General features: G+C 38.0%; 2 protein-coding genes across 4 annotated transcripts in view; one reads left to right on the top strand and one right to left on the bottom strand.

Moving 5' to 3' along the window:
• Window positions 1-116: 116 nt before the first annotated feature.
• LOC122522643 (patched domain-containing protein 3-like) lies at window positions 117-4,915 on the top strand. 2 transcript variants are annotated; one of them, XM_043643878.1, is made up of 10 exons: window positions 117-371; window positions 810-1,027; window positions 1,137-1,383; window positions 1,477-1,559; window positions 1,620-2,064; window positions 2,484-2,738; window positions 2,822-3,124; window positions 3,188-3,752; window positions 3,814-4,296; window positions 4,375-4,915. In XM_043643878.1, the coding sequence occupies exons 2-10, from the start codon at window positions 927-929 to the stop codon at window positions 4,779-4,781; spliced, it is 2,889 nt and encodes a 962-aa protein (XP_043499813.1). In that variant the 5' UTR covers window positions 117-371; window positions 810-926; the 3' UTR covers window positions 4,782-4,915. The 2 variants fall into 2 exon arrangements, with proteins under 2 accessions (XP_043499813.1, XP_043499814.1); XM_043643879.1 differs by lacking the exon at window positions 117-371 and adding an exon at window positions 480-504.
• Window positions 4,916-11,415: 6,500 nt separating this feature from the next.
• LOC122522642 (plexin-A4) overlaps window positions 11,416-23,271 on the bottom strand; it is a 150,648-nt gene continuing 138,792 nt past the window's right edge. For both annotated transcript variants that reach the window (XM_043643876.1, XM_043643877.1), the window contains exons 4-12: window positions 15,980-16,711; window positions 15,774-15,899; window positions 15,214-15,675; window positions 13,452-15,130; window positions 13,142-13,355; window positions 12,837-13,020; window positions 12,038-12,748; window positions 11,809-11,954; window positions 11,416-11,707 (exon numbers count right to left, since the gene is read on the bottom strand). In XM_043643876.1, the coding sequence (XP_043499811.1) occupies window positions 11,534-11,707; window positions 11,809-11,954; window positions 12,038-12,748; window positions 12,837-13,020; window positions 13,142-13,355; window positions 13,452-15,130; window positions 15,214-15,675; window positions 15,774-15,899; window positions 15,980-16,711 (4,428 nt within the window). In that variant the 3' untranslated portion in view covers window positions 11,416-11,533. The remainder of the gene's footprint in view (window positions 11,708-11,808; window positions 11,955-12,037; window positions 12,749-12,836; window positions 13,021-13,141; window positions 13,356-13,451; window positions 15,131-15,213; window positions 15,676-15,773; window positions 15,900-15,979; window positions 16,712-23,271) is intronic.

The following is a 23,271-nucleotide window of genomic DNA, read 5'->3' on the forward strand; positions in this document are numbered from 1 at the left end:
ATCTAGAAGATATTTTATCGAAGAATTAATTACTGTAGATAATAAAAACAAATTATTCTGCATTCGCTCGTAACAGAAGTTTTTTATCTTGAACGATTGCTCAACTGAAATAAAAACAAAAATTGCAGAGAGTCAATTATCAATCGGTCTATGGAAGAAGAACAGTCATTTAAGTTTTTCTGAGAGCACTGTAACGTCGTATTTCATCGAAAAGACATTCATTAAAAGTCATCAAACGGAGGTTGCATCGTTGCCATTTCATGTGTTGTAAAAGTGTTGTATCACTTTGCAAATGTTACTGATTTAATTTTAAATAAATTATAGTTTCTGATTCTGCAATAACAGAACGCTCTTAAGGATACTTTATGAGTGTAAGTAAAGTTTTTATTATATTTTTTTTCTTTTATTTCTTTACGTAAAAGTACGCGTGCGTAGCTTGTCCAAATTTCGCGCTATCAATTAATTAGAGCAAGAGAAAGGAAGATAGAGATAGCGTTTGATTAGGTAATATCTTGCCGGCCAAATGAAAGTTTGCAACCATTAGTAACTTGTCTGTGAATACATATATCTTTTCTTATTGCTAAGATGATCAAAACGAGCAATAAATTTTCTGTAAAAAATGTTCAAAGATCTCTAATTCAATCTTTGAATCTATCGATTCTATTGATTATTCAAGTGACATAAGTTTTGTACAACGTTAATTTAAATGCAGAGGTTATGATAATGTGAATCGATAAGGCTAAAGTTTGCAAGTTTCCTTTGTGTAAATATATTTTTAACTCTACCATTGTGATATTATTTTCGTTTAGTACTAGTATTGGGCAATACTCCAAAACTTCAATGAGGCTGTTGCGCAAATTCAAGTTCTAACGCTTATAAAAGAAGATAGTTTGTTTCAAGGCAAAGTCTTGTATTTAATAAGAAAAATGGAGATACAAGAAAGATTTGATAAGAAAAGATCTTTTATGAGTACCATACGTCACATACCAGAACGTATATCAGAAGGAGTAGAGCGGTTTTTTTATGCGTAAGTTCAAAGCTCGTTAAATATTCATAGCACGTTCTAGTACTACAAAGACTGGCTAGAATGAATGATGAGTACATCGTTGGAAAATGATTTAATTTGCTTTTTTCAGTTTGGGATCGAGAATAGCTTTACAACCACAGAGATGGTTGATAGGAAGCGTTGTAATTATTATACTTTGTCTTGGCGGATTGTATTGGTTTCGACAAGAAAAAAATCCATTGAAACTTTGGATTCCCCCCGACTCTGATTTTGTTCACGATACAGAGTGGTTTCTATCGAACTTTGGAGAAGGACAAAGGGTGCAGAATGTAATTTTGACAGGAGACGATATCTTGCAGGCAGAGATACTCGTTAAGGTATTTATATATTATGTCATCAATTTTTACCTTCTTATTAATTTTTCTACATTATTCAAAATAAGTAATTACATTGATACGCATTATTTTCAGTTGAATGAAATCACAAAACAAGTGGTATTGACTAAAGTTCCCGGTATGCATGCTCTTATTTCGTGGACAGATGTGTGCTTTAAGTAAGTTATTATATATCTAAAAAGCTGCAAACAAAATTAAAAGTTCTGCTTTGTTGATAGAATACCTTCCATAAAGGGTCATATCCGAAATACAAGGAGTACGAATTATTTGGACAATGAATTCTTCGAAGAAGAACCTTCTGCAGATTTAAATAAAACAGTATTTGAACCGGCTGTGCATGCGGATACTAATTTATATTGCAGCATATATGATAGTTTACCGAGAGCTTGTTTTATGTATAGCATACTTGATCTTTGGGAATATGACAGCAATAAGATCAAGAATCAAACAAAAGAAGATATCATTATGAGGATAAATACTGTTAAAGTCAGCCCTACTCTTGGTCATCCTATGAATTTCACCGATCTCCTAGGCGACGTTACAAGAGACAAAAATGGGAGAATCGTGTCAGCCAAAGCACTTAAAACGCAGTTCATGGTGCGCGTTAACTTTTCTAACATAGACATGGACACGTCTGGAAATGATGCTGGAACAGCTGATTGGGTAAGGTAAGTCTCTATGTCATTTTTAATGCGCATACATTATGTTTTTGTATATGTATAATTTACGTGAATATTACGAATCAATTTTTTGTTTTCTTTTATTGAAGTTAAGAAATTGTAGAAATAAAAGATATATGAGACAAGGTGAACCACATATTCGATTAAATTTTTTTTTCAAAGTGTTAATAATTAATGTTTATATAATAGGTAGTTGAAAAGTGATTGGAATACATATTTAGTAATTTGTACATAAAAACTAACTGCATAAAATGATGTATAAGTATACATACTACTCGTAATAGTCTATCTTGACTTAATCATTGGTTTTCAGAAATGAATAATTAAATAGACACCATATTAAAATTAATAGCAAGATAATTAGTAATAAGATTTTCATTCTCAATGATAATTTATGCTCAGGCGACGGAAGAAGCATTGAAGTGGGAATCAGGATTTCTGCTTACTCTAAAAAAAGCTTCAACAGAATTAAAAAATTGGAATAATAATCATTATCGTAATGAAACGTTGGGATTATTTTATGAAGCAGGTAGAAGTTTTGGAGACATTAGTTCGTCTACCTTGTTTCAAGATATAGATAAATTAGCAATAGGAATATTGTTGATGTTCTTTTACGTTCAATTAATTCTTTCTAATTTCAACTGGGTAGAATGGAGGGTAATTATAATGGTTCTATAATTTGGCACTTATACAAATTGTTTCATACATATGTACTATGTTGATATTTTAATTTGAAACAGTTTTGCCTTACCGTGACTGGATTACTTTGCGTTGGTGGTGCCTTCATAATATCCATTGGTGTATGTTCAGCAATTGGAATTCCTTATGGTCCAGTACATACATCCTTACCATTTATGTTACTGGGTCTTGGAATAGACGATTTGTTCGTAATGATGGCTTCTTGGAAGCAAATACATTCGCTCGAAGAAAATAGAAAAAAGGCATTGCATGAAAGGATAGGTCTAGCATTGGGCCATGCGGGTTCTGCTATTTGCATCACATCGTTTACCGATGTTGTTGCATTCATTATCGGTGCATCGACGGTATGCATTCATCATTTTTATGACTATAAATTGAAGAAATATTTAAGTATAATTAATTTTCAGATATTACCGTCGCTCCAATCATTTTGTATTTACGCTGCAGTCGGAGTTCTCGTGACGTTTTTATTACAAATCACATTTTTCGTCGCTTTTTTTACCTTAGATGCGAAACGAATCCAACAGAAAAGAAATGGTTTAATACCTTGTATAGTTCATGAAAATTATATTTCAAAAATTGTCGATCCCAACGAAACATTCTCTACGAAATTAATAGAACGCTTGTATTCAAAGATCGTTCTAACTGTACCTGGAAAGTTAACTATTCTACTGATCACGATAATAGCAGCATCGGTAGGTGCAGTTGGCTCGTATCAATTGGAACAGTGGTTTGATCCAATATGGTTTTTACCAAAAGGTACTCATTTGAGCGACTACATAGTTGCAAGGAATCAATACTTTTCTCAAAGAGGTCACAGTGCTTACGTTTTTATTGGTGACATTAATTATCCGTCGGAATTCTCTAAAATAATGACGCTTGCTTCAAATTTGAAAAATTTATCGTCAGTGGAGAAAGTCGATTCTTGGCCAGAGGAGTTTGCAAATTTTGTACAGAAATTTTATCAAGCAGGTATATCTGAAGATATTCGCGAATGATATAATTTGTTAATATAGTTTTGATTTATCTTTAGATTTAACAACGAACAAAATCAAGAACGAAGATTTTCAACGATATTTATCGAAATTTCTCTTTAGTCGTATGGGTGGAAAATATCAAATGAATTTTCACTTCGATGGAAAACTCAAATGCGGAGAAGACGCACCTCGCATTTTAATTGCTACTATAGAATTTTTCTTTACCAAATTTACCGGTCCTCACCAGTGGATTCCAGCGATGGACGATACTAAACAAGTTGCGAAGGAAACTGGAATCAATGGATTCGTGACGATTTGGAGTAAAATGTTTAGTACTTGGGTGACTGATAAATTGATCGCACAGGAAGTCTTGCGAAATATTATTTTAGCTCTTATTTGTGTAATGGGTACTACCGCGGTACTGATAGCAGAACCTCAAACATGTTTCTGGATCTTGTTGTGTGTACTTCTGACGCTTCTTAATGTTTGTGGATTTATGTATTTCTGGGGATTAACGATAGACATAGTTTCATGCATAGGTGAGTTGTTTCTAATACCGAATCTGATTGTATCTAAGGTAACGAATAAAACATTTGTCGTTAATATGATTTAAACAGGTCTAGAATTAGCGGTTGGTTTGAGTGTGGATTATGCCGCACACGTAGCGCATGCTTTTCTGAATGCCTCGTCAAAGGAAAATAACAATCAAGATCGTAAGATAAGAGCATTGATCGCAGTAAAACACATTGGAGCTGCTGTGGCATATGGTGCGGGTTCAACATTGTTAGCTCTCTCGATGTTAGCTTTTTCGGATGCCTATGTGTTCCGTGCGTTTTTCAAAATATTTTTCTTAGTAATATTATTTGGCCTTTGGCACGGCTTGTTGCTCCTACCCATCGTATTGAGCACGGTGGGTCCACGAAGTCTTCGACATAATAACGAGCGACGCTCAAATGATACCGACGCGGCGAGGGTAATGGACGAAGAAGCTGATAAGCCGTTGAACAAGGAAACGGAAAACTAATTTATTATATTTTATATAATGATAAAATATCTTTGTGTTTTTTATAGAGATTCACCAAGCCGTAAATTCTTGCACTTCGCCCTATTTTTTTCTTTATCAATAATATTTATTTTTGGTTCAATAAACATACAAAATTATTACACTATTCGTACTATTAATCACACATTTATACAAAAATAATAATAATAATAATAATAATAATAATAATAATAATAATAATAAAAGTCGGATAACTTAAAAACGGCATTATTTATAATATATTTATATATAATATATTAAGATATTATAATAAAACAAGTACAAAATAATATTGTAGCAAGGATTGATATAGAGATTTATTATTTTTAATAATTATCGATTGGAAAGGAACATGACTATTATAAACGTAACGTAATCCTGCTCTTCCTCTTCATGCTAAATGCATTATTTTCTTTCCATGTATTTTAATCCTTTTATTTTTTTCGTTTTATCTTGCCTCTTGCACCTTGTATCTCTCAATATGTATAATCGTAATTAATGTTTATGACGTAAAAATGAGCGGCGAGGAAGCGACCATGGATGCGATCGGTCTGCTCCTTCCGCTGTTTCTCTCAGTCTTGCACAGTCTAAAAACATTCGCTCGATTCTTTTTCACATCATTTCTCTATCTCTTTCTCTCAATATATTTTCTCTCTCTCTCCCCTCCTCCCCCCTCCATCACTCTTATCTTTATCGTTGATAATCTATTTTATTTTTTTTTTTTTTATCAGTTTTTTATATTTTCACAGAGACAGATTTTTCAAGGATAAAAATAAGTAAAGTTAAAGAGTGAGGAGGAAGAGAGAGAGAGAGAGGAGAGAAAGAATATAAAGAAGAAAGAAAATAGACTTCACAGATATACACATTCACACACAGGCAGACGTATACACCCAAAGGAACACCAAACACTCGGAGAGGCGCGCTCACGTTTTTAAATTCAATCGTACATTCATCAGAGCATAACTTATGTTAGACGTGACAACGCGCGGGATAGTTGAACCCGTCATCCTAAATATCATCAGAAAACCGATCGGTGTAGGAGGCATGGGAGTGGTAGGAAATTTAGGGTCGTCGACGGCAAAGCCACGCGTTACGAATGGAGATTCACAGATGCACAGACAGACATACACACATACATACACAGATCTTCTTAATACTCGAAATCTCTTACAAATTGTGGGGACTCGTATATTTCATAATTAATGAGGAACCATCGATGATACAATGATAATATTTTATTTAGCAAAACGTGCCGATTTAGAGGACTGGGGGATTTGATACTGGGGGTAATAACGTTAAGAGGGGGAGAGGAGAAGGAAGTCGATGTGGCAAAACGACCCATCACACGATGAAACTGATTTAATGCGAGGTAAAACAAAGAGAGAGAAAGAGAGTCGAGATGGAAGTTATCGAGATGACGATAGACAAACGCAATGGCTTTATTATTACAAGAAAGATCGAAGGTTTAAAGAGTTGGAAAGTTTGAGGGATCGGAAGGGCATGCTATTCGTCAAGATATACGGCGTTGTTTTTTTCTTCAAGGAATAATATGCATATCCTGGAGATATATCGTGTATACCATCTGGGAAAGACACTCAGGGCAGCAGACGAGACCATTGACATAGAAACTATACTACCGACTATATGTTATGCCTATCTAAAAAGTCTCTTACTCGACGTACATATATATATAACGTACATATGTACTTACGTATATACATACGTTTTGTTTAAACTCTTCCTCAGATAAAATTCTTTAATATTCGTTCGTTCCCTTTAATCTCTCTCTCTCTGTCTCTCTCTCTTTCTCCTTTCTTTGCTCGATTAGTTCATCCACTATCTTTCTTCTTTTCCCTTGCTTCTTTTTCCCTCCATTCAGTTTTACTCTCCTTTTTATTTATAAGATAAAACGCTTATGTAATCTTTATTAGTGAAGCTTATGCCCCAAAATCTACCAGAGGCACTTTGGGTTTATTAGTACCATTTTGAAGTCGACGTGTGCGAAGGAAGATATATGCCCTTTAATTCCCCTCAGCCCTTCCCATCATTCTTACAAAATCCTCGATATTTCACAGAGTGTAACGACGATCGAAAGAGTTCAGGGATTAAAGCCTGATTTGAATTTTATCTCTCTCTCTCTCTTTCTCTCTTCTACTTTTATTTTTTAATCGCGATTCCAGCAAATCGTACAAATAATCCGAAAACTCCGACATTAAACCTTTACACTTCAATCTATCACGAATTATCAATTTCTTATTGAGATAAGAAATGACAGATAAATGATATGAATGAAAGAAAATTCACCCCATTATTGTATAGACATTTTATTATTTTATATAGACGCCATATTTGTTAAGTGTAAAGGGTTAACACGATTACTGTTCTCTTTCACGACCTCTCCCTCTCTCTCTCTCTCTCTTTGTCTTTGTTTTCTTTCGTCTTTATTAGTTCATCGTCTTCTCCCACGTCTAGCCTTCGATATTATCAGCGCCTTTCCAGACTTCGTCAGCCATTATTAAAATATTCACTCTCGACACCTCTCTTCATATCTCGCTGTTTATTTTTATTTTGTTTTCTTTATTTTTACCCTGTCTGGCCTTGCCCATTTCCGTTGCGCGTCTTTACGCTTTTTCCATTTTTCTCTCCCTTTTTCTTTCATTTTTCTCCCCACCCCGAGCAACTTATCAATATCTCCCGCGTCTCTTTTCAACTCGTCCGTTTATGTAAGTATTTATTTGCTTACTTTCCTTACCTTTCGGTCATCATCTATCTAATCCAAATCGTTTATTCTTCTTCTTCTTCTTCGTCAGTGATTTTTTATTCTTTCGTTAGTATTTTTTTCGAGCCAATAAATATTTTTTTCTCCACGAACAACTTCACATTGAATTGACGCACAGGACGCGCACCCACCACCACCACCATCATCATCATCACCTGTTTTAAAATCACGCACGAGAAACATACACGAACTAACGAACGAACGAACGAACACATCCACATAGAGACATACACATACACGCATACGTACGCACATATATGTATATTCACACCTCGGACGATTCATCATGTTATTTTTGTATCTCGTCCGATCGCATTGTCACGAGTTTGTCGAGAAGAGACACAAATAGGTGTCCATATCATACATTTATTAAAAATAATATAAATTATACAATACGTGTGTGTTGTGTATGTATGTGTCAAGGGTTCGTATGTTAAGGGCTTGTTTTTGGGGGGTAACTTTGGTAACGTAAGTTTTCCCGTTAAATTGATTAAAAATTCTGCCTTGATAAGTTTTTTTCTTCCTTCATTTTCCAGCGACGTTATATTTACTCTGACAGATCATCATTATGGTGGACATCATTTTGAATCTTACGAAGGAAAGATGATGACGCTGGCTCTTTACAGTTTTTTCCTTAGTTCCTTTTTGTATCTTAGCGATTTCGAGAGTAAACGTATTATATGTATATGTATATGTATATGTATATGTATATGTTTATGTATATGTATATAAATTACGCTCGCCAAACGTCGTCCATTGCGATCGATGATTCTTCTGTCGCTCGTATATTTTTATTTTATAACGCGACTTTTCTTTCTCTCTTTCTTTCAAACATTTCCTTTCGTTCTCACTTTCTTTCTTTCACGCATACTTTCATACATGCATAACAAAACATATTCTCTCGTTCTTTCGGTCACACCAATATTAGCTACATCCACAAAGTTTAATATTACGCTTTTTTAATTAATGATTATCAATTCATATCAATTCAATATCAATGTATTACAATCAGACAATACTCAACAATGATCGTTATTCATTATATATTACAATAATTAAGAATGACAACAACATGACGACGGAGGCGTTGAAGCATTACAAGGGGTTTTTTGAGAGGGGGATCGATCGAGATGGCAGAAGGTTTGGATGAATGGATGGATGAATGGATGGATGAATGGATGGATGGATAAATGGATGGATCGATGGATCGATGAAATGGTGGGGTGCGAAAGAGGTGTTCTAGGGAAGCACCACGCGATCGAAAGTGAGGGATGAAAGAGAGAAAACGTTGATGCTTTTTAAAACGGTGAGGAAACATATATTTTATGAGCGATGCGATAAGATAGATAGATAGATAGAGAGAGAGTGAGAGAGAGAGAGAGGAGAGAGAGGAAAGAGAGAGGAGTAAAGAAGGTGGTTTTTGTTCTCTCGAGCGATATCAATGAGATTGGGTAGAGAGGGGTTGGGGTGAAGTAGATTAGGTACTTTTTGACTCTTTGCGTATGTATGTAAATACGTGTATACGCGTGTATGTGTTTTGATAATAGGGTAGGGATTACAACGATGAGAGGGCACGAACGATTAATGATAAAATGGAACGATGAACTTGGAGACCAAGGAGGGGAAGCACGCACACTCAACACAACCGTCACATCGAGCTGGCCTCGCGCGCGGCCATATTCATTTAGATTAATACTTACTAACTAACGCACAGTCTGTTTTTACCCACGACACATCTCATTTCCTTTTTCCTTTTTCTTTTTATTTTCTTTTTTTTTTGCTCGCAAGCATCTCTCTTTCATTATTTTTTTTTCACTTTTTCTTCTTTTTATCTCTATCTGTCTCTTTCGCTTTCGCTTTCACTTTCGCTTTCTCTCTCTATCTCTCTCTCTCTCTCTCTCTCTCTCTCTCTCTCTCTCTCCCTTTCTCGAATGCATGTAAGTATAAATAATATGCTCGTCGCGACACGTGCGTACGTGCAGTATGGCATGTTTCTTTTTTCTTTATTTTTATTTTATTTTATTTTAATTTAATTTTTGTTCTTTTTATATTATTTAGTTTGATACAAGAAGGAGGAGACTCGTGTGAGAAATCTCGACACGCAATCACCAACACGTACGCACGATCTTCCCCTCTCTCACGGATACTGCGTATACGTACACGCACGCTCGCGCCAGTATAAAGTGTATATATGTACACATATACATACGACATACCATCCAATGTATATACCCATATCGTTTAATTAATCGTCAATTTTGTTTGTTTCTTTCTTTACTTTTTTTTTTCATTTTTTAATTCTTCTTTTTCTTCTCCTCTTTTTATTCTTTTATATGTATATTTATATATTTAGCCGTAAATCAATAAATCAATGAATGTATGAGCGAACGAACGAACGAATGAATGAATGAATGAAATTAATTAATTATCGTATTACTCTTCTCCTTAAAATTCGCGTCGTTTATTTCTGATAATTCGCAATAAAAAAGAAAGACTTAAAAAATTAATATAAAAGAGAAACTTATATTATAAAAACAAGAGAGAACGCAGAAAAAGATGAAGTGATTACTTTTTCGGCTAATTTTTTTTTTTTATAGCGGTGGATGGAAATGTTTCTCTTTTTTCGTTTAAAAATCGTCGACCAATCCAATTATCGAACGGAATCAGTTGGTCGACGCGCGCGCGTGATTTTTAAACACATTTACAAATATAGTTTGATCGATCGAATTCGAATCGATCGGGCAAGATCGATTGGCGAATTCGTTCGCACGCTTAATCGCTAAACTGTCTATTTATTTATTTATTTATTTTCATTCATTTTCATTTTCATTTATTTATTTATTTATTTTACGTTCGTTTAAAATCCTAATCGATGGTCCACGCCGCTATTGGGGACCAATAAATGATCGTTAGAAAAGAAACCATTTCTTCTTTCTTCTTTAATTTTTTTTCTTTCCCTTCTCTTCTTCTTCTTTAATTTCCTTCCCTTCCTTCTTTATTTTCGTCTTTTTTATTTTTTTTTATCGGCACAACACACGCACCTCGGTCGCCGCTGTAGAGGTGCGATAAATGCGCACATCGATTTACGATTACTATATATATATATATATATATATATATGTTATATGAATATATAAACGATTAATCGTAATTTTGGTTACTTTATATGTACAGTTAGCAACGAAGGCATACATCGATCAATCGTCGCACACACACGCACGCCCTTTCTTCGCGCACACACCTTTCGATCGGCGACCATTATTTTTTTTCTTCTCATTTTTTTATCCATCTTTATTTTCCTTTCGTCAGAAGATTTTTTTTTTAATTATCTTGTCGCAACACATCACTTTATTCTCTGTCCCTTTTTTTATTATTTTAATATTATTAATATTATTATTATTATTTTTATTATTATTTATTATTATTGTTTATTATTATTATTATTATTTATTATTATTATTATTTATTATTATTATTATTATTATTATTTCTTATTTCTTATTATTATTATTATTATTATTATTATTTATTATTATTATTAATATTATTAATAATATTATTGTTATTATTATTATTATTAATATAATTATTATTTTGTTGTTGTTGCATTTGTATTTGAAGTTCCTTGAACTTGAGCATTCGTAGAGTTCGCGATACGTTCTCGATCGTAAAACCCGTTTAGTTTTCTTCCGCAAAAGCTAAATGGTCGTTCGCACGAAGAAAATTCGAGGCACGATCGATCCGATCTCACTGTAGGCCAGTTCTTCCTCTTCTTTATTGATAAACTGTTTTTTTACTTTCCCTCTCTCTCTCTCTCTCTCTCTTTCTCGTATTTTCTTTTCTTTTTTCTTGTTTTCTGTGTTCAGAGAACAAGAACGGCTAATCTTGAACGCGTTCAACAAGGTAATTCCTGACGAGCGGGCTTCGACGTATGTTTCATCGAATTCATGGTGCATCAGGGGTTGTCCGCTGCCATTATATTGTGGACCTGCTCGAGCTTGTACGCTAATCTTTGCTTCTGCGAGAATTCGTCTTCCTCCAAAGTAACTATCAGTTGTTCGTTGTATTTACCCGCGTATGTGTAAAGTTCGAATAGGGCACAATTCGTGTTGAATTCCGTTGTATGTAACTGCGAGAGAAAAGAATAATTATTTGTCTATGAAATAGAATCGATTTATATAGAGGATGATAAAAATGAAAAAAAAAAGGAAATAGAAATTTGAGCAATACCCTCGATTCTTCGGCAAGCATAGCGTTCATGTCTTGGTCAGATATGGCTGGCATGACTTTGATATCCGAGTAGTAACGTTCTACCCAATCTTTGTACACTGGAATGTCTTTCGCATAAAGCAATTTCGAACTCGGGGAGTCCTTACCTACGAGAAGAAGATAGACAAATTATTATACGCAAATTATTATCTCCTATGAAGCGAAAGAAAAAAATGAGCGTTTGACAAACCTAATCTATGATCCGACGTGGAACAACTGTCCATAAAGGTCTGTGCCACAACGGATAAACACGAGTCGACTATATTCGATTTATGTATGTCAAAGATGAAATTTGGATTTTTAATAAGATTAACCCAAAACCTTAGAGGCAAGGAATTACTCTTCCATGTGTGGACCACTTCGGGGTCGGATATGCCATGTTGAAGCGCTTGATCGTCCATAAAGTCGAACATATATTTAATAGCAAGAGGAAGCGCCGATCCTCGATGGGCGGTGCTAAATATAGTCTCGAAAAGATCGTCTACGAATTTCTGGAGAGTACCCTTGGTAGCGAGTAACCTCGTCAGATAGATCTCGGAGACCATTTTGTTACCACGATCGCCTTCCTTTCGCGCATCCGTATCGTGATGTTTCACCAGATGCCAACACTTCATACCGCCGTCGTGATTTTGATTCAACGGCGACGTCGCACGCGAAAGAGGCGGACTCGCCGAACTGAATTTACTGAGATTCAGCGTCTCGTATTTGTGAGATTTATCCGTCTTTTCGGACAGGATCGAAAGATTGTAGATGGACGATTGCTTAGAAACTAAATTTAACGAGGCCGAGTCTGGTACCCTGTAATGATTCAAAGTATTTCGTTTCTTCCATTCTCCTTCCGTCTTAGTCGTCGTGTCCTCGTCGTATAGGATCAATCTGCCAGATGCTCCGGTTCGCCATTCTTAACATTAAAGGGAGGAGAGAGTTATTACACGGTAGTACATACGCATGAGATGGAAAAAGGAGACGAGCGGAGAGGACGATCTTACCGAGATCTAAATCATCTTTCCTGGGTCTTTGGCTGTAAGGCGTAGCTCTGTAAATGGTATCCAATGCCTTCTCTTTAACTTGAGATATCGTGTCGCAGTCGAGAACCTTAACAGGTACGTTCTCCGTATTTGGATCGATTCCACCGACGTAGGCAGTTTGTTGCGATATGGAGACGTAAACGGTCTAAAGAAGAATAACAAGAAGAAGTCAAGAAAAAGTCAAGCCGATTGATGGAATCCTTCGAAATCTATACTCGCGATCTATCTCATAATATGAACGGGGAAAAGAGTATGGTGGTTTTTACCATTGGCTTAAAGTCGATAGACTGCCTGATCAATTTCTCTTCGGACAAGGAGTAACGTGCTTCGGACGTGATGGCATCGACCGGACCTTTGTCGACTTGCTGCTTTACAGCTCGGAAGAGTACGTAGAGGGGCTCGCCAGCACATTCGCGCATAAATTTGTACAAGAGGAAGGTGAACCAAGCTGACAACATCTTTTCCGCAACGCTTTCCGTTCTAATGGGAGGAAAAAAAATGATGAGAGTCAATTAGTAACTACATTTATCAATAATATAACAAACTTTACGATGCAGACTTGAATTATTCTCTCACCTTCTCAAAAACAATTTCGGATGGCTCTTTCCTTCCGTACACTTCTCGATGAGATCCGCTAAAAGGGTTTTTAAAATATCCGTGCAATATTCCATCTTGCTTTGAAGCGTGACCATGATGAGACTAGCAACGTTAACTCTGTCCCTCATCGAAAAGTATCGATTACTTTCCAAAGTTCTTACGAAAAGTAAAAGAAAGGTCTTGTTCATGATTAATTGACCAAACAAACGTAGACCTTTCTCTTTGCGTACCAATTCCGGTCTGTCCCATTGAAGTACCGGGCTGTTGTCGTCGCTTGGGAAGAGTATCATCATAGCATAAGTGCGATAATCGAGGAAGGGTATACCACCGCTGGTTAAATCGCCGGTCAGATCAGTCATCTCCGTTTGTAATTCGGCAAAGGCTTCCTTACATTCGGCGGCTACGCGAAGCTCTAGAATATCCATTTGTTCTTGCATATTCTTCAAAACTCTGTTACTCTCCGTCGATTTACGTCTATACGCTATAAGGAATGCTATGAAGACGAATACTAGTATAACGATCGCGGCTATGACACCGAAGAGGGCTGGCCTCGATAGCGGACCGTTCAAGCCAGTTGGCAAAGCATAACTGAGCTTTCCAATGTTATAGCGAAGCGTACCGCCAACGATTACTATCACCTCTGGCAATTCTTGCTTGTTAGGAAGTCCTTCGGAGTCCAACGCCGGTGGTTGGGTCAATGGTGGTCGACAGGTCAATTGTTGCCTCGACAAGGAGGTTACGTTGCAGAAGGAATTACCAATTTGTACTACAACGTCGGACTCTTGACAAGCTCGATCCAGATGTTGACCGTTGATCGTGAGGTAATCGCTCTTGTAGTACTTCACCTCCTCGTCGAAGGGATCGTAAATCGGATTCGGATAGAGAAGAAATGAATTGAAACCGTGCTGCGTGAGATTCTGTACAACGGTTACGTTATCCATTCTAAAACCGTATTCCAAGGGTTGAGGCTTTTCAGCATCTAAGATCACGTTTTCAGGGATTTCAATCGTAGGTGACTTGCACGTCATACTTTCCTGACTGATCACTTTGCATTCCGACACGAACATCTTTTCATCGTAATACACGTACATTTGCGGGCTTTGAATGTAGCCTAGATTTTTTCCAGTAACCGAGATCTTTATACCACCGGCTGGTATACCCTTGGGTATCTTTACCTGACCCTCCACGCCACTCTCGACGCTTTTGATCGTCGGATCATCTACGTACTCGAAGTAACCATCGTAAAGACGATGGCCGCCGTCAAAGGTCATGTTCAACTTGCCGCTTCTCTTCTTGTCGCTGGCAGTGGTCACGCAAAGGGCTTCGTTAGGTTCTGTGCTTATTATCGAACAAGGAAGCTTGTCGATGTAGGCACGAATTTTGCTACCAGCGTTCATATATTGACCAGTTATTTTGATTACCGTTCCGCCGCTCAACGGTCCATACTTGGGTGTTATAGAAATGATTTTTGGATCTACGAACTCGTAGTCGGTCGTCGACTTGCCCGTGAAATCCTCGATCTTGACTATCACGGGACCTCGCCTGTCTTTCAGGTCACCGGGACCATCGACGCGACAGATTATTTGTTTCGTACGGATGTATAATTTTTCGTATGGTTGGCACACTATTCCCGCGACCGTCACTCCAGTGTAGATGTCCTGACAAAATTGAACATATAACGTATTAAACTCCCATTCGCACCATAATATACTTTCCGCAATAAATACAACATTCGTAATACCGTGAATACTTTTCCAAGATTGATACCACGTATCGTGATGTTGGTGTTACCCTCCCATGGTCCCATTTGCGGCTCGAACGAATGTATCACCGGATTCGGACAAGTTTGATTTCTATCCAGCCACGGACCGGTACCGCGATCGCACTGATCCTTGACCTCGCATTTGTCCGAAAACTGACACCATCCGCAGCCATATTTCTGTGCCAGGGCTAAACACATACCGCAGTTGTCCGCCATATCGCGACATCTGTATATCACCAAGTGGATGTTGTCCGGATTATCCAAAGGTTTCGAGCCACCCCAGATTACCGCAAATGGTACTGTGATATTCGCGGCACGAGAAGTGTAGGAAAATTCTGTCTCGTCGCAGTAAATCGTGTCAGCTAGGAGTCTCGCGTTCACGCTGGTCACTCGACCTTCGATATTGAACTGACAAACGAATCGCGTTTGAATGATGAATTGCTGAAAATATATATTTTAATTACGAACTTGCCGCAACGTTAATGCATCACCTATCCGACTAAAAGAAAAAAATTCATAGTTTAACTGTAACTACTCACCCCTATGATATGTACTTTCACTCGTATAGCTTTCTTGATACCGGATGACACGAGAATTTCTTGCGAGTCCGTAGAATTGATAGTCGGACAAAAACCTGGTCCACTTCTATAACTTGGGCCCATTCTCTACGAAAGCGAATACATCCATCATGGAGAATTTGACAAATATATTATATGGAAAATGAAATTCGATTCGGTGTACTTACGTTGACACCAGTGACGAGTATATCGTTGCGACAATTCTCAGCCGTATCGTGAGTACATCTGTGCCCATCGACGCACCAATCGCAAGGGAAATCCGATGATACGCATTGAGTGCAAGAGCTATAAGTGTTGCAATCGAAAAACGTGAAATCGGTTGCTACGAGATCAGGCCCATTGGTCATTCGGACCGAAAGTTTAGCGGTAAAGTGATGTTTTCCAGGTGGTATGGACGGCAAGAGATCGGTTCTCGGGGTAGTGCAATTAACTCCGTATGGTTTTCTCGAAGCATTGGTTATCAACGTTTTATCCAATGCCGAGAAAGCGCAAAGAAATTGGCCCGATAAAGTTGGAAGATTATCGATCACCAATTCCAAAGTCCTTGCCGTTGTACGCTGCAGTTGATCCGGTGTTACCGATGTTATTGTAGTACATCTACCACTTTTGTAAGGTATCCAATAAAGTGGATCTTTAGCGGCATCTTGACAGTCGCTTCGTAAATTGCACTTATTCTCCAACGAACACCAACCGCAGTAAGGATCCTTCGCACCCAAGCAATCCCAGCAAGTCTTGTAAACCGAACACTCCTGCACTTTGACCTTCGAGACTGTCTGCCTCGTGAGTACGTACAGGTGCATTAGTTGCGAGTCGAAGAGCAAGTCCGGGTTCACGGGTGAATCAGGGTCGATCTCCAGGTCGCCATACTCCAGGGCTAAACTCGAACTCTCCACCACCACCTGTGAAACAGAACGATATACGAGTCATTTACCTTTTTTTCCCGTGCACGATCGAGAGAGATATTACTTTGCTTTTATTCTCAGTTCATCGTTCTGCCTGCCTGTCAAACTAATTGACTCGATTTCATACGAGCAAATCTCAAAAGGGGAAAGACAAAAACTTAACATTCCTATTTGCGTGGCCGAAATGAAATCTTGTCATGCGACACCGTTATTTATTTGCCTGAATTGTCTGAAATTGTTCGGAGTAGTTATTTTCGACGGGATACTCGAGGTAGACTATCCCTTTTTCCTCCCCTCGTATCTTCTTTTTCATTTACGTTAGGAAGAGACGTCGCGTCGTAACGACTACTTCTCGTCTCTCTTCGCAATCCAGGTGCATCGTCGCAGTGCTTCATTTCCTTGGACTTTACCGCGAGAGTCTCATTCGTGGTCGCGGTTAAAAGGGGGATGGCTGGAGCGAGAGGTGGGGTTGCTTCATGGGAGGCTAAGAGGAGAGGGTTGCAAATTAAATCTCGGAGAGCGGACAAGTCTCTCTCTCTCTCTTCGTGTTTCCAAGATGACGACAGAAGAGAGAGGATTCCGTGGTTTTTCCTTTTCTCCCTCTTTGACCATCTTTCTTCTCTCTTTTTCTTCTATATACTAGGTAGAATTACTCGTGATTTTAATAAAAAGGTCAGACCGCTTCTTACCTGAATGATAATGACAGTAATCTATGAGGATACCGGTATCAAACAACGCAACAACTCACGACACCCATTCTTCTTCTTCTTCTTCTTGGTGTTTTCTTTTTAGAAATAAATATATACGAGAAACAAATTTTCAAATTGGCCACGATTGTACGAATTTGCAAAGACTCGAATATGTCATTTTCCTTTTGAAATATAATTTAGAAAATAATTTGACGGGTAGCGCGGGTAGATGATAAATTCTCAATTCTTCGTCCAAACCTACAAACGCATTTCTTCAACGATCGTCGATAATTATAATTTAGAAAATAAATTTGTTTCGCGTTATTTTATTATTTGATTTCGTTTTCGTTGGAACGTTAATTATAGTTGGGCAAAAGAAGGATTAAATCGAAATACGAGACTCCGAGCGAAGTAATGCCACACGAGTCTGATCGATTCTAAAGTTGTAGTTTTCTAAACTGACGTGAAACAAAGAGCGAAGAGGAAACGAAACGGACGGTGATGGAAAATTCTTGAGGAAAAAACAAGGATGGAGTTGCTCTCATCGGTCAGAGACGATACAGTTCGGTCTTTCCTTTTATTTCATTTGATTTGATTTTATTTTCTTTCTTGGTACGCGCGTTTCCTGATCCAGAACGAAACTGCATTTGGCGAGAACCTATGAGTTTTATTACATCACGAGAACTCGCTTTTAACTTACTTTATTTATTTTTTATTCGCAACTTTTTATTCATTCGAAAAGTATTGAATTTGTTCTTTTCCATAAAAAAAAAAAAATTGCGTGTTTACTTAATTAATAATAATTATTATACGCGGATTTATTTTATCGGATCGAATCGATGGGTCGGAATTTTCTTAATATTTTATATTTAAATAAACAAAGTATTATTTTACGAACAATTCTGATATCGCTTGTTAGCCGAGACCAATTCCACTACAGCAGAGGCAAGGGTAAATATTCATCAGAATTTCATAGAAATATATGGAACGTAGTACGATCGCGATTCGCTTAATTGCGAATACAAATTTTTTCGCGTTATTCCGCGTTTCGATGAACTATCGAAAAATAAAGAGTCGATTTTGCGATATCATGGAGCGATTTGGAAGGAAGAAAAAAGATCGAACAAAAAGTCAAGTTCATCTTTTTCTTCTTCTTATACTTGTAGTTCTTCGGTAGCTTCTCTGGTTGCATTCTCCGTGGTAGAGAATAACGAGGATGATTAGTATCGCGGCGCCATCCTGCCGGTTAATCGTGCTATCCGTCGAGTAAAGAAAACTTCGGTAGTTTCGTCTCCTTATCCCGTGTTGTGCGTTCGGTGAACGTGCTTGTAAACTTCGTGTCCTCGTCGAAGTAAGGTAGAGAGAGAGAGAGAGAGGGAGTACACAAGATGAGAACGCGAACGTGAACGTGGACGTGGACGTGGACGTGGAGAGGGGCAAGAGGGTAAGGAGTACCTTCTCGGTGAACCTGCACGTTACACACAAAGCTTCTTAATGGCCATACCGAGGCTCCGTCGAGGCTCCGTCGAGGCGGAGGTTATATCTAGGGTCACAAATACTTGCGAGCAAAAGGAAGGGTAGGAGACGTAGTTGCTGCTGCTGCTGCTGTTGCTGCTGCTGCCATTGCTGGATGGAGGGAGGAGTAAAGAAGGAGAAAAACCACTGGAAGCTTCGGGATGAAAGAAATACGATGACGACGACGAGGATGATCATGTTGATGAAACTGCCGATGATAATGACGAGGATAATAATAATAACGATCGGGATGGCGATGGTGGCGAAACTAATCGAGCCAATATTTTTTCTACCTTTCTTGCCTTTGTCATCGAGAAAATCAACGCGTACGAGATCGTACAAGTTGTAGGTATAGAAAATATTGATCTCTCTCTTTCGTTATCTCGTTCTCGGTGTCCCTTTTTTTTTCGATCGTAAGTAGACACCCTCGGCTCGGATTCGGTACATTTACCGTAGCATACGAGAAAGAGAGAGAAAAGATAAGCAAACTGTCGGGGTAAAACGCATAATTCGCAAACACGACTGCACGGAGCGACAGAGAAACCCATATTATCTAGATAAACACCGATTGACCCGTTAATTAGGTAAATCCTGATATTTGAATATTTACCGTGTAAATGATGATCTATAGAATTATAGCGTAGCGACGTGGAACGATTCTATCCTATGTTTATATATTGTGCGATTTCCCCTTTGTCGTTACGATCATTTGGAGATAACGTCAACAGCGTTATCGAACGACTGCCGCGTTCGTTTCCAAGAGCTGATCATTCTATCGCAATCAGTATTGTCAAAGCAAATATTTCTATTAGATTGCGAGATATTCTAATAGAAATAAAAAAATATAAAACGCAAAATTCCAGCGAAAAATGATATTATTTTCATTGATTATTTAAATCGAAAAAGGAGATAGCTCAAACTATGGATCTCGATGGGCAAAGCCATGGCACGTTCTCCCGTTCCATCAAAATATTTTGCGCATTCGTGACAAGCCAATGCTGCGAGGATAGATAGGAAAAAAGAGAGAGAAAGAGAGGAGGTGCACGCTCCTTCCGCGTATTACGTATTTATATACGTATGTACGTATCTTCCAATGGCTTTTCGATCGAGAAACGAGGACGATCATCCTTACCTTTTCTATATCTTCGCGGTGTTATTCGTGCAAAATGAAAAAGTACGTGACTTTTGGGTGATATTATTGGATGCCGCAGCTGCTACGATAAAATTCTAAGAAAATGTGCTCGAAAAACGAAAAATAAGAAGTGGAAAGTTTTAAATGAAAATCCGAACGAAGTAAGTATATATAGGAGAGGAGATCGAAATTTAGTTCGAGCTAAAGATTAGATAGTTGCATTTTTATCTAAATTTTCGGAAAACAATATCGCATCGATGCCATACAAAGGATTTCCATTCTTTTCGCGGTGTACTATGTTACACCTAACCACACACTTTTATCATGGATATAGATATTTACCAGAGGGAGGAGACTGGGGGAGATTAGAATAGGAAAATAAAAAAACAAAAAAAAAGGTAAAAAGATTCGCGGACTATCGTGTTCGGTATTGAAACGACAATGCAAGCTATTTTTTTCGTGCGTGCTAGTCGATATTCGCGCACATTGTTATATCCAGCTATGTTCGTTTTGCGATTGAGGTTTACACTCTCGCATATACATATATACATATACCAGATATATATATATATATATATATATATAGGAGAACGGTGGAAAACAATGCCAGAATATGGAGTGATTTTTAAATATTCTTTTTTCCTTCGAATACGAGTACACGATATTCCTACCATCTTCTTTTTTTTTTCTAAAAAACAACTCGAAAGAAAAAAAAAGAGAGGGAGGAATGGAATCGTAGAAACGAAAGCATTGTAAATTTGATTCGTTCGAAAGATGGGGGGGGGAGAGGGAGGGTATAGACCGAAAGAGAGAGAAAAAAGAAAGAAAAAATATATAGTCCGTTCTTTATCGAGTGGAATACATAGACACGGGGTAGGAAAAGTTGTTCCTTTTTTCCGAGCTTGTTCGTCCCGTTTTTCCTCATCTTCTCCAACCACCTGCATCCGCTCCGTTTCGTTGCGGACGAGAGAATCGTTTTCCTTTCTAACGTCACATTTGAGATTAATTGCTATTGAATCATCGAGCGAGTCGCCATCGAGAAAGAGAAAAAAAAATAGCTCTCGTAGTTGGCGAACGCTAATTAAACTACGCGGCGGCCTTGATGATCGCTTCGACGAGAGCTCGGAAATAGAAAGGGAGAGAGAATAGGACTGAACAAGATCGAGAGTGAAATTAATACAATCGACATTTTTCCAACGCGAGCCAATTAATTCGAAACTTCGACTTGACTCTTCGAACGACGAAGGCACGGGGGAGGAGAGGGCTGCTGGTCGTTCGATGGAAAAGGGATTTCGAGGAAAAAAAAATAAAAAAGAATAGACGTAATGAGAGAGAAGGAGGGGGAGAGAACTGGAGGAGGAGGAGGAGGAGGAGGTCCTTCTTTCAGAGTGGAAGCTAATCGGATCTTTTTTCTTTCCTCCCTTTTTTTCTCCTACTTCTTCTACTTCTTCTTCTTCTTCTTCTTCTTCTTGTTTTTCCTCGTCTCCCTAATAAATCGTACTTTACTTCGCATTCGTCCTCTCGATCTAAAACTAACGAGTTCAGGAGGAAAAGGAAGGGCCGTCGATACTGACCTCTCCTTTCATCGGGTCTTCTCTCCGAGAGAGAGAGAGAGAGAGAGAGAGAGAGAGAAAGAGTCGAAACGCGTCAGTACCAGCCTGTGCTAACGTCGATGCAAATCGCTTCCGAACGAGTTTCCAGCGAGTTTCGTTGTACATACCGAGAGAGAGAGAGAGGGAGAGAGAGAGCTAGGAGGAAAATTTATTGGTTCTGTTAAAAGCCGTGGCGTGACTTCGAATTAACGCTCGTTCTCTCTCTCTCTTTCTATCTCGCTACCTTATTTATTTTTATTGTTTCCAAAGAGAAAAAATATACACATAGCGAGGACCAAAAGTTCCAAGCGATTCTTAAAATCAATTACTCTTTGTAGGATATACTTTCTAAGCTAATTCCTGTTTTTTGTTTTAGATCGTAAAACTGCGAGCCTTATTACGAGTCCGAAAAGTTTCGGAAAAAGATTAATTGATTTTTAAAATCACTCAAGTAGTACTCTTTTCGCCTACCCTGTAGTTTGTATATATATATATATATAAGTACCTATATATTCGCACAGCGAGTTCGAGTTGTAATGCTCGCATTCGTTACAGAGTGAAAAGCGATGCGGAAAACGTGATTAGAAATTAGCAACACAGTTCTATCCGCGTTGATCGACGAAGTTTGCCTTCCACCATTTATCCTCGGAATTTATCAAAGGCTTGAAAACGAGCTTTAACGAGTTCGTCCGTTCGTTCGTTCGCTCGTCCGGCCGTCCGTCTGTCCGTCCGTCCGCTCGTTCTAAATCTGATCCATCGGATCGAGATCGATGCGAGGACCACGACCTGTCGATTGTTCTCGACCAGTTTAAACTCTCCCGAGTGGCATTTTGCAAATGAAACCGACGAACGAGTTAACGCCAGACTTTTCTAAACGACCGTCCTGTATTTATAGACTCCCAACTTGAAAGAAAACCTACACTTATACGCGCTAACGTCTTTTCTATCTTTTTATTCGACTACCGCGATTAACGCTCGGTACACACGTGCAAAGCCTCAGGGCCGACACTCTCCAACTATGCGTACATAAGAGTAAATAGGTATCAAACGTTTATCTCCTTTTCTCAACAGCGCGAAGGATTCACCCAAACGGGAGAAACTATTTGCATAGGACCTTATCCTTCGATGATGCAAAAGTCAATAATTGCTTATCGTAATCCGTTTGTCTTCGGGATCTTCTCGATAATGCGATCGATCGCCACGCCTAATTTTTCTTTTATTTCGATCTCTTTATAGAAATTTTTTAATTCGAGATTTCGTCCAAATGGCGGTCTTTCCTTCCGGTCAAAATACTAAATATGTAATTACTTAAAATGTGAAACGATTAAAATGGAAAAGAAATTTTCGTCATTTAATTCGCGTTTTCGCAATCTCTCGCTCGCATTATCTCGAAAGCGACTTACGTTAGTCAAAGATGAATTATCGTGAATTATTTCTCTCGAAACTCTTATACTCGAAGACGATTCTACTCGGCGTTCCATAAAAGCGGAATCGTATTCCTCTCTAATAGCGGTACTACCTTCTAAATCTACGAAATACGTTTGGCTCTTCTAACTTCTACTTACGACTTTACGTTCTTCCTCTCCATTTTACTTATTCCTTCCTTTCAAATCTCCGAGTCGTTTGGGT

This window comes from Polistes fuscatus, unplaced genomic scaffold (genome assembly GCF_010416935.1).
Source record: "Polistes fuscatus isolate 324 unplaced genomic scaffold, CU_Pfus_HIC Scaffold5, whole genome shotgun sequence".
In the NCBI taxonomy this organism is placed as follows: Eukaryota; Metazoa; Arthropoda; class Insecta; order Hymenoptera; family Vespidae; genus Polistes; species Polistes fuscatus.

Bases quoted from the DNA above. Each gene is read 5' to 3' on its own strand.
- LOC122522643 (XM_043643878.1), top strand. From the start codon at position 927: ATGGAGATACAAGAAAGATTTGATAAGAAAAGATCTTTTATGAGTACC. The intron at 1,028-1,136 runs GTAAGTTCAAAG...TGCTTTTTTCAG, and splicing joins GTAGAGCGGTTTTTTTATGC to TTTGGGATCGAGAATAGCTT. The intron at 3,125-3,187 runs GTATGCATTCAT...ATTAATTTTCAG, and splicing joins TCATTATCGGTGCATCGACG to ATATTACCGTCGCTCCAATC.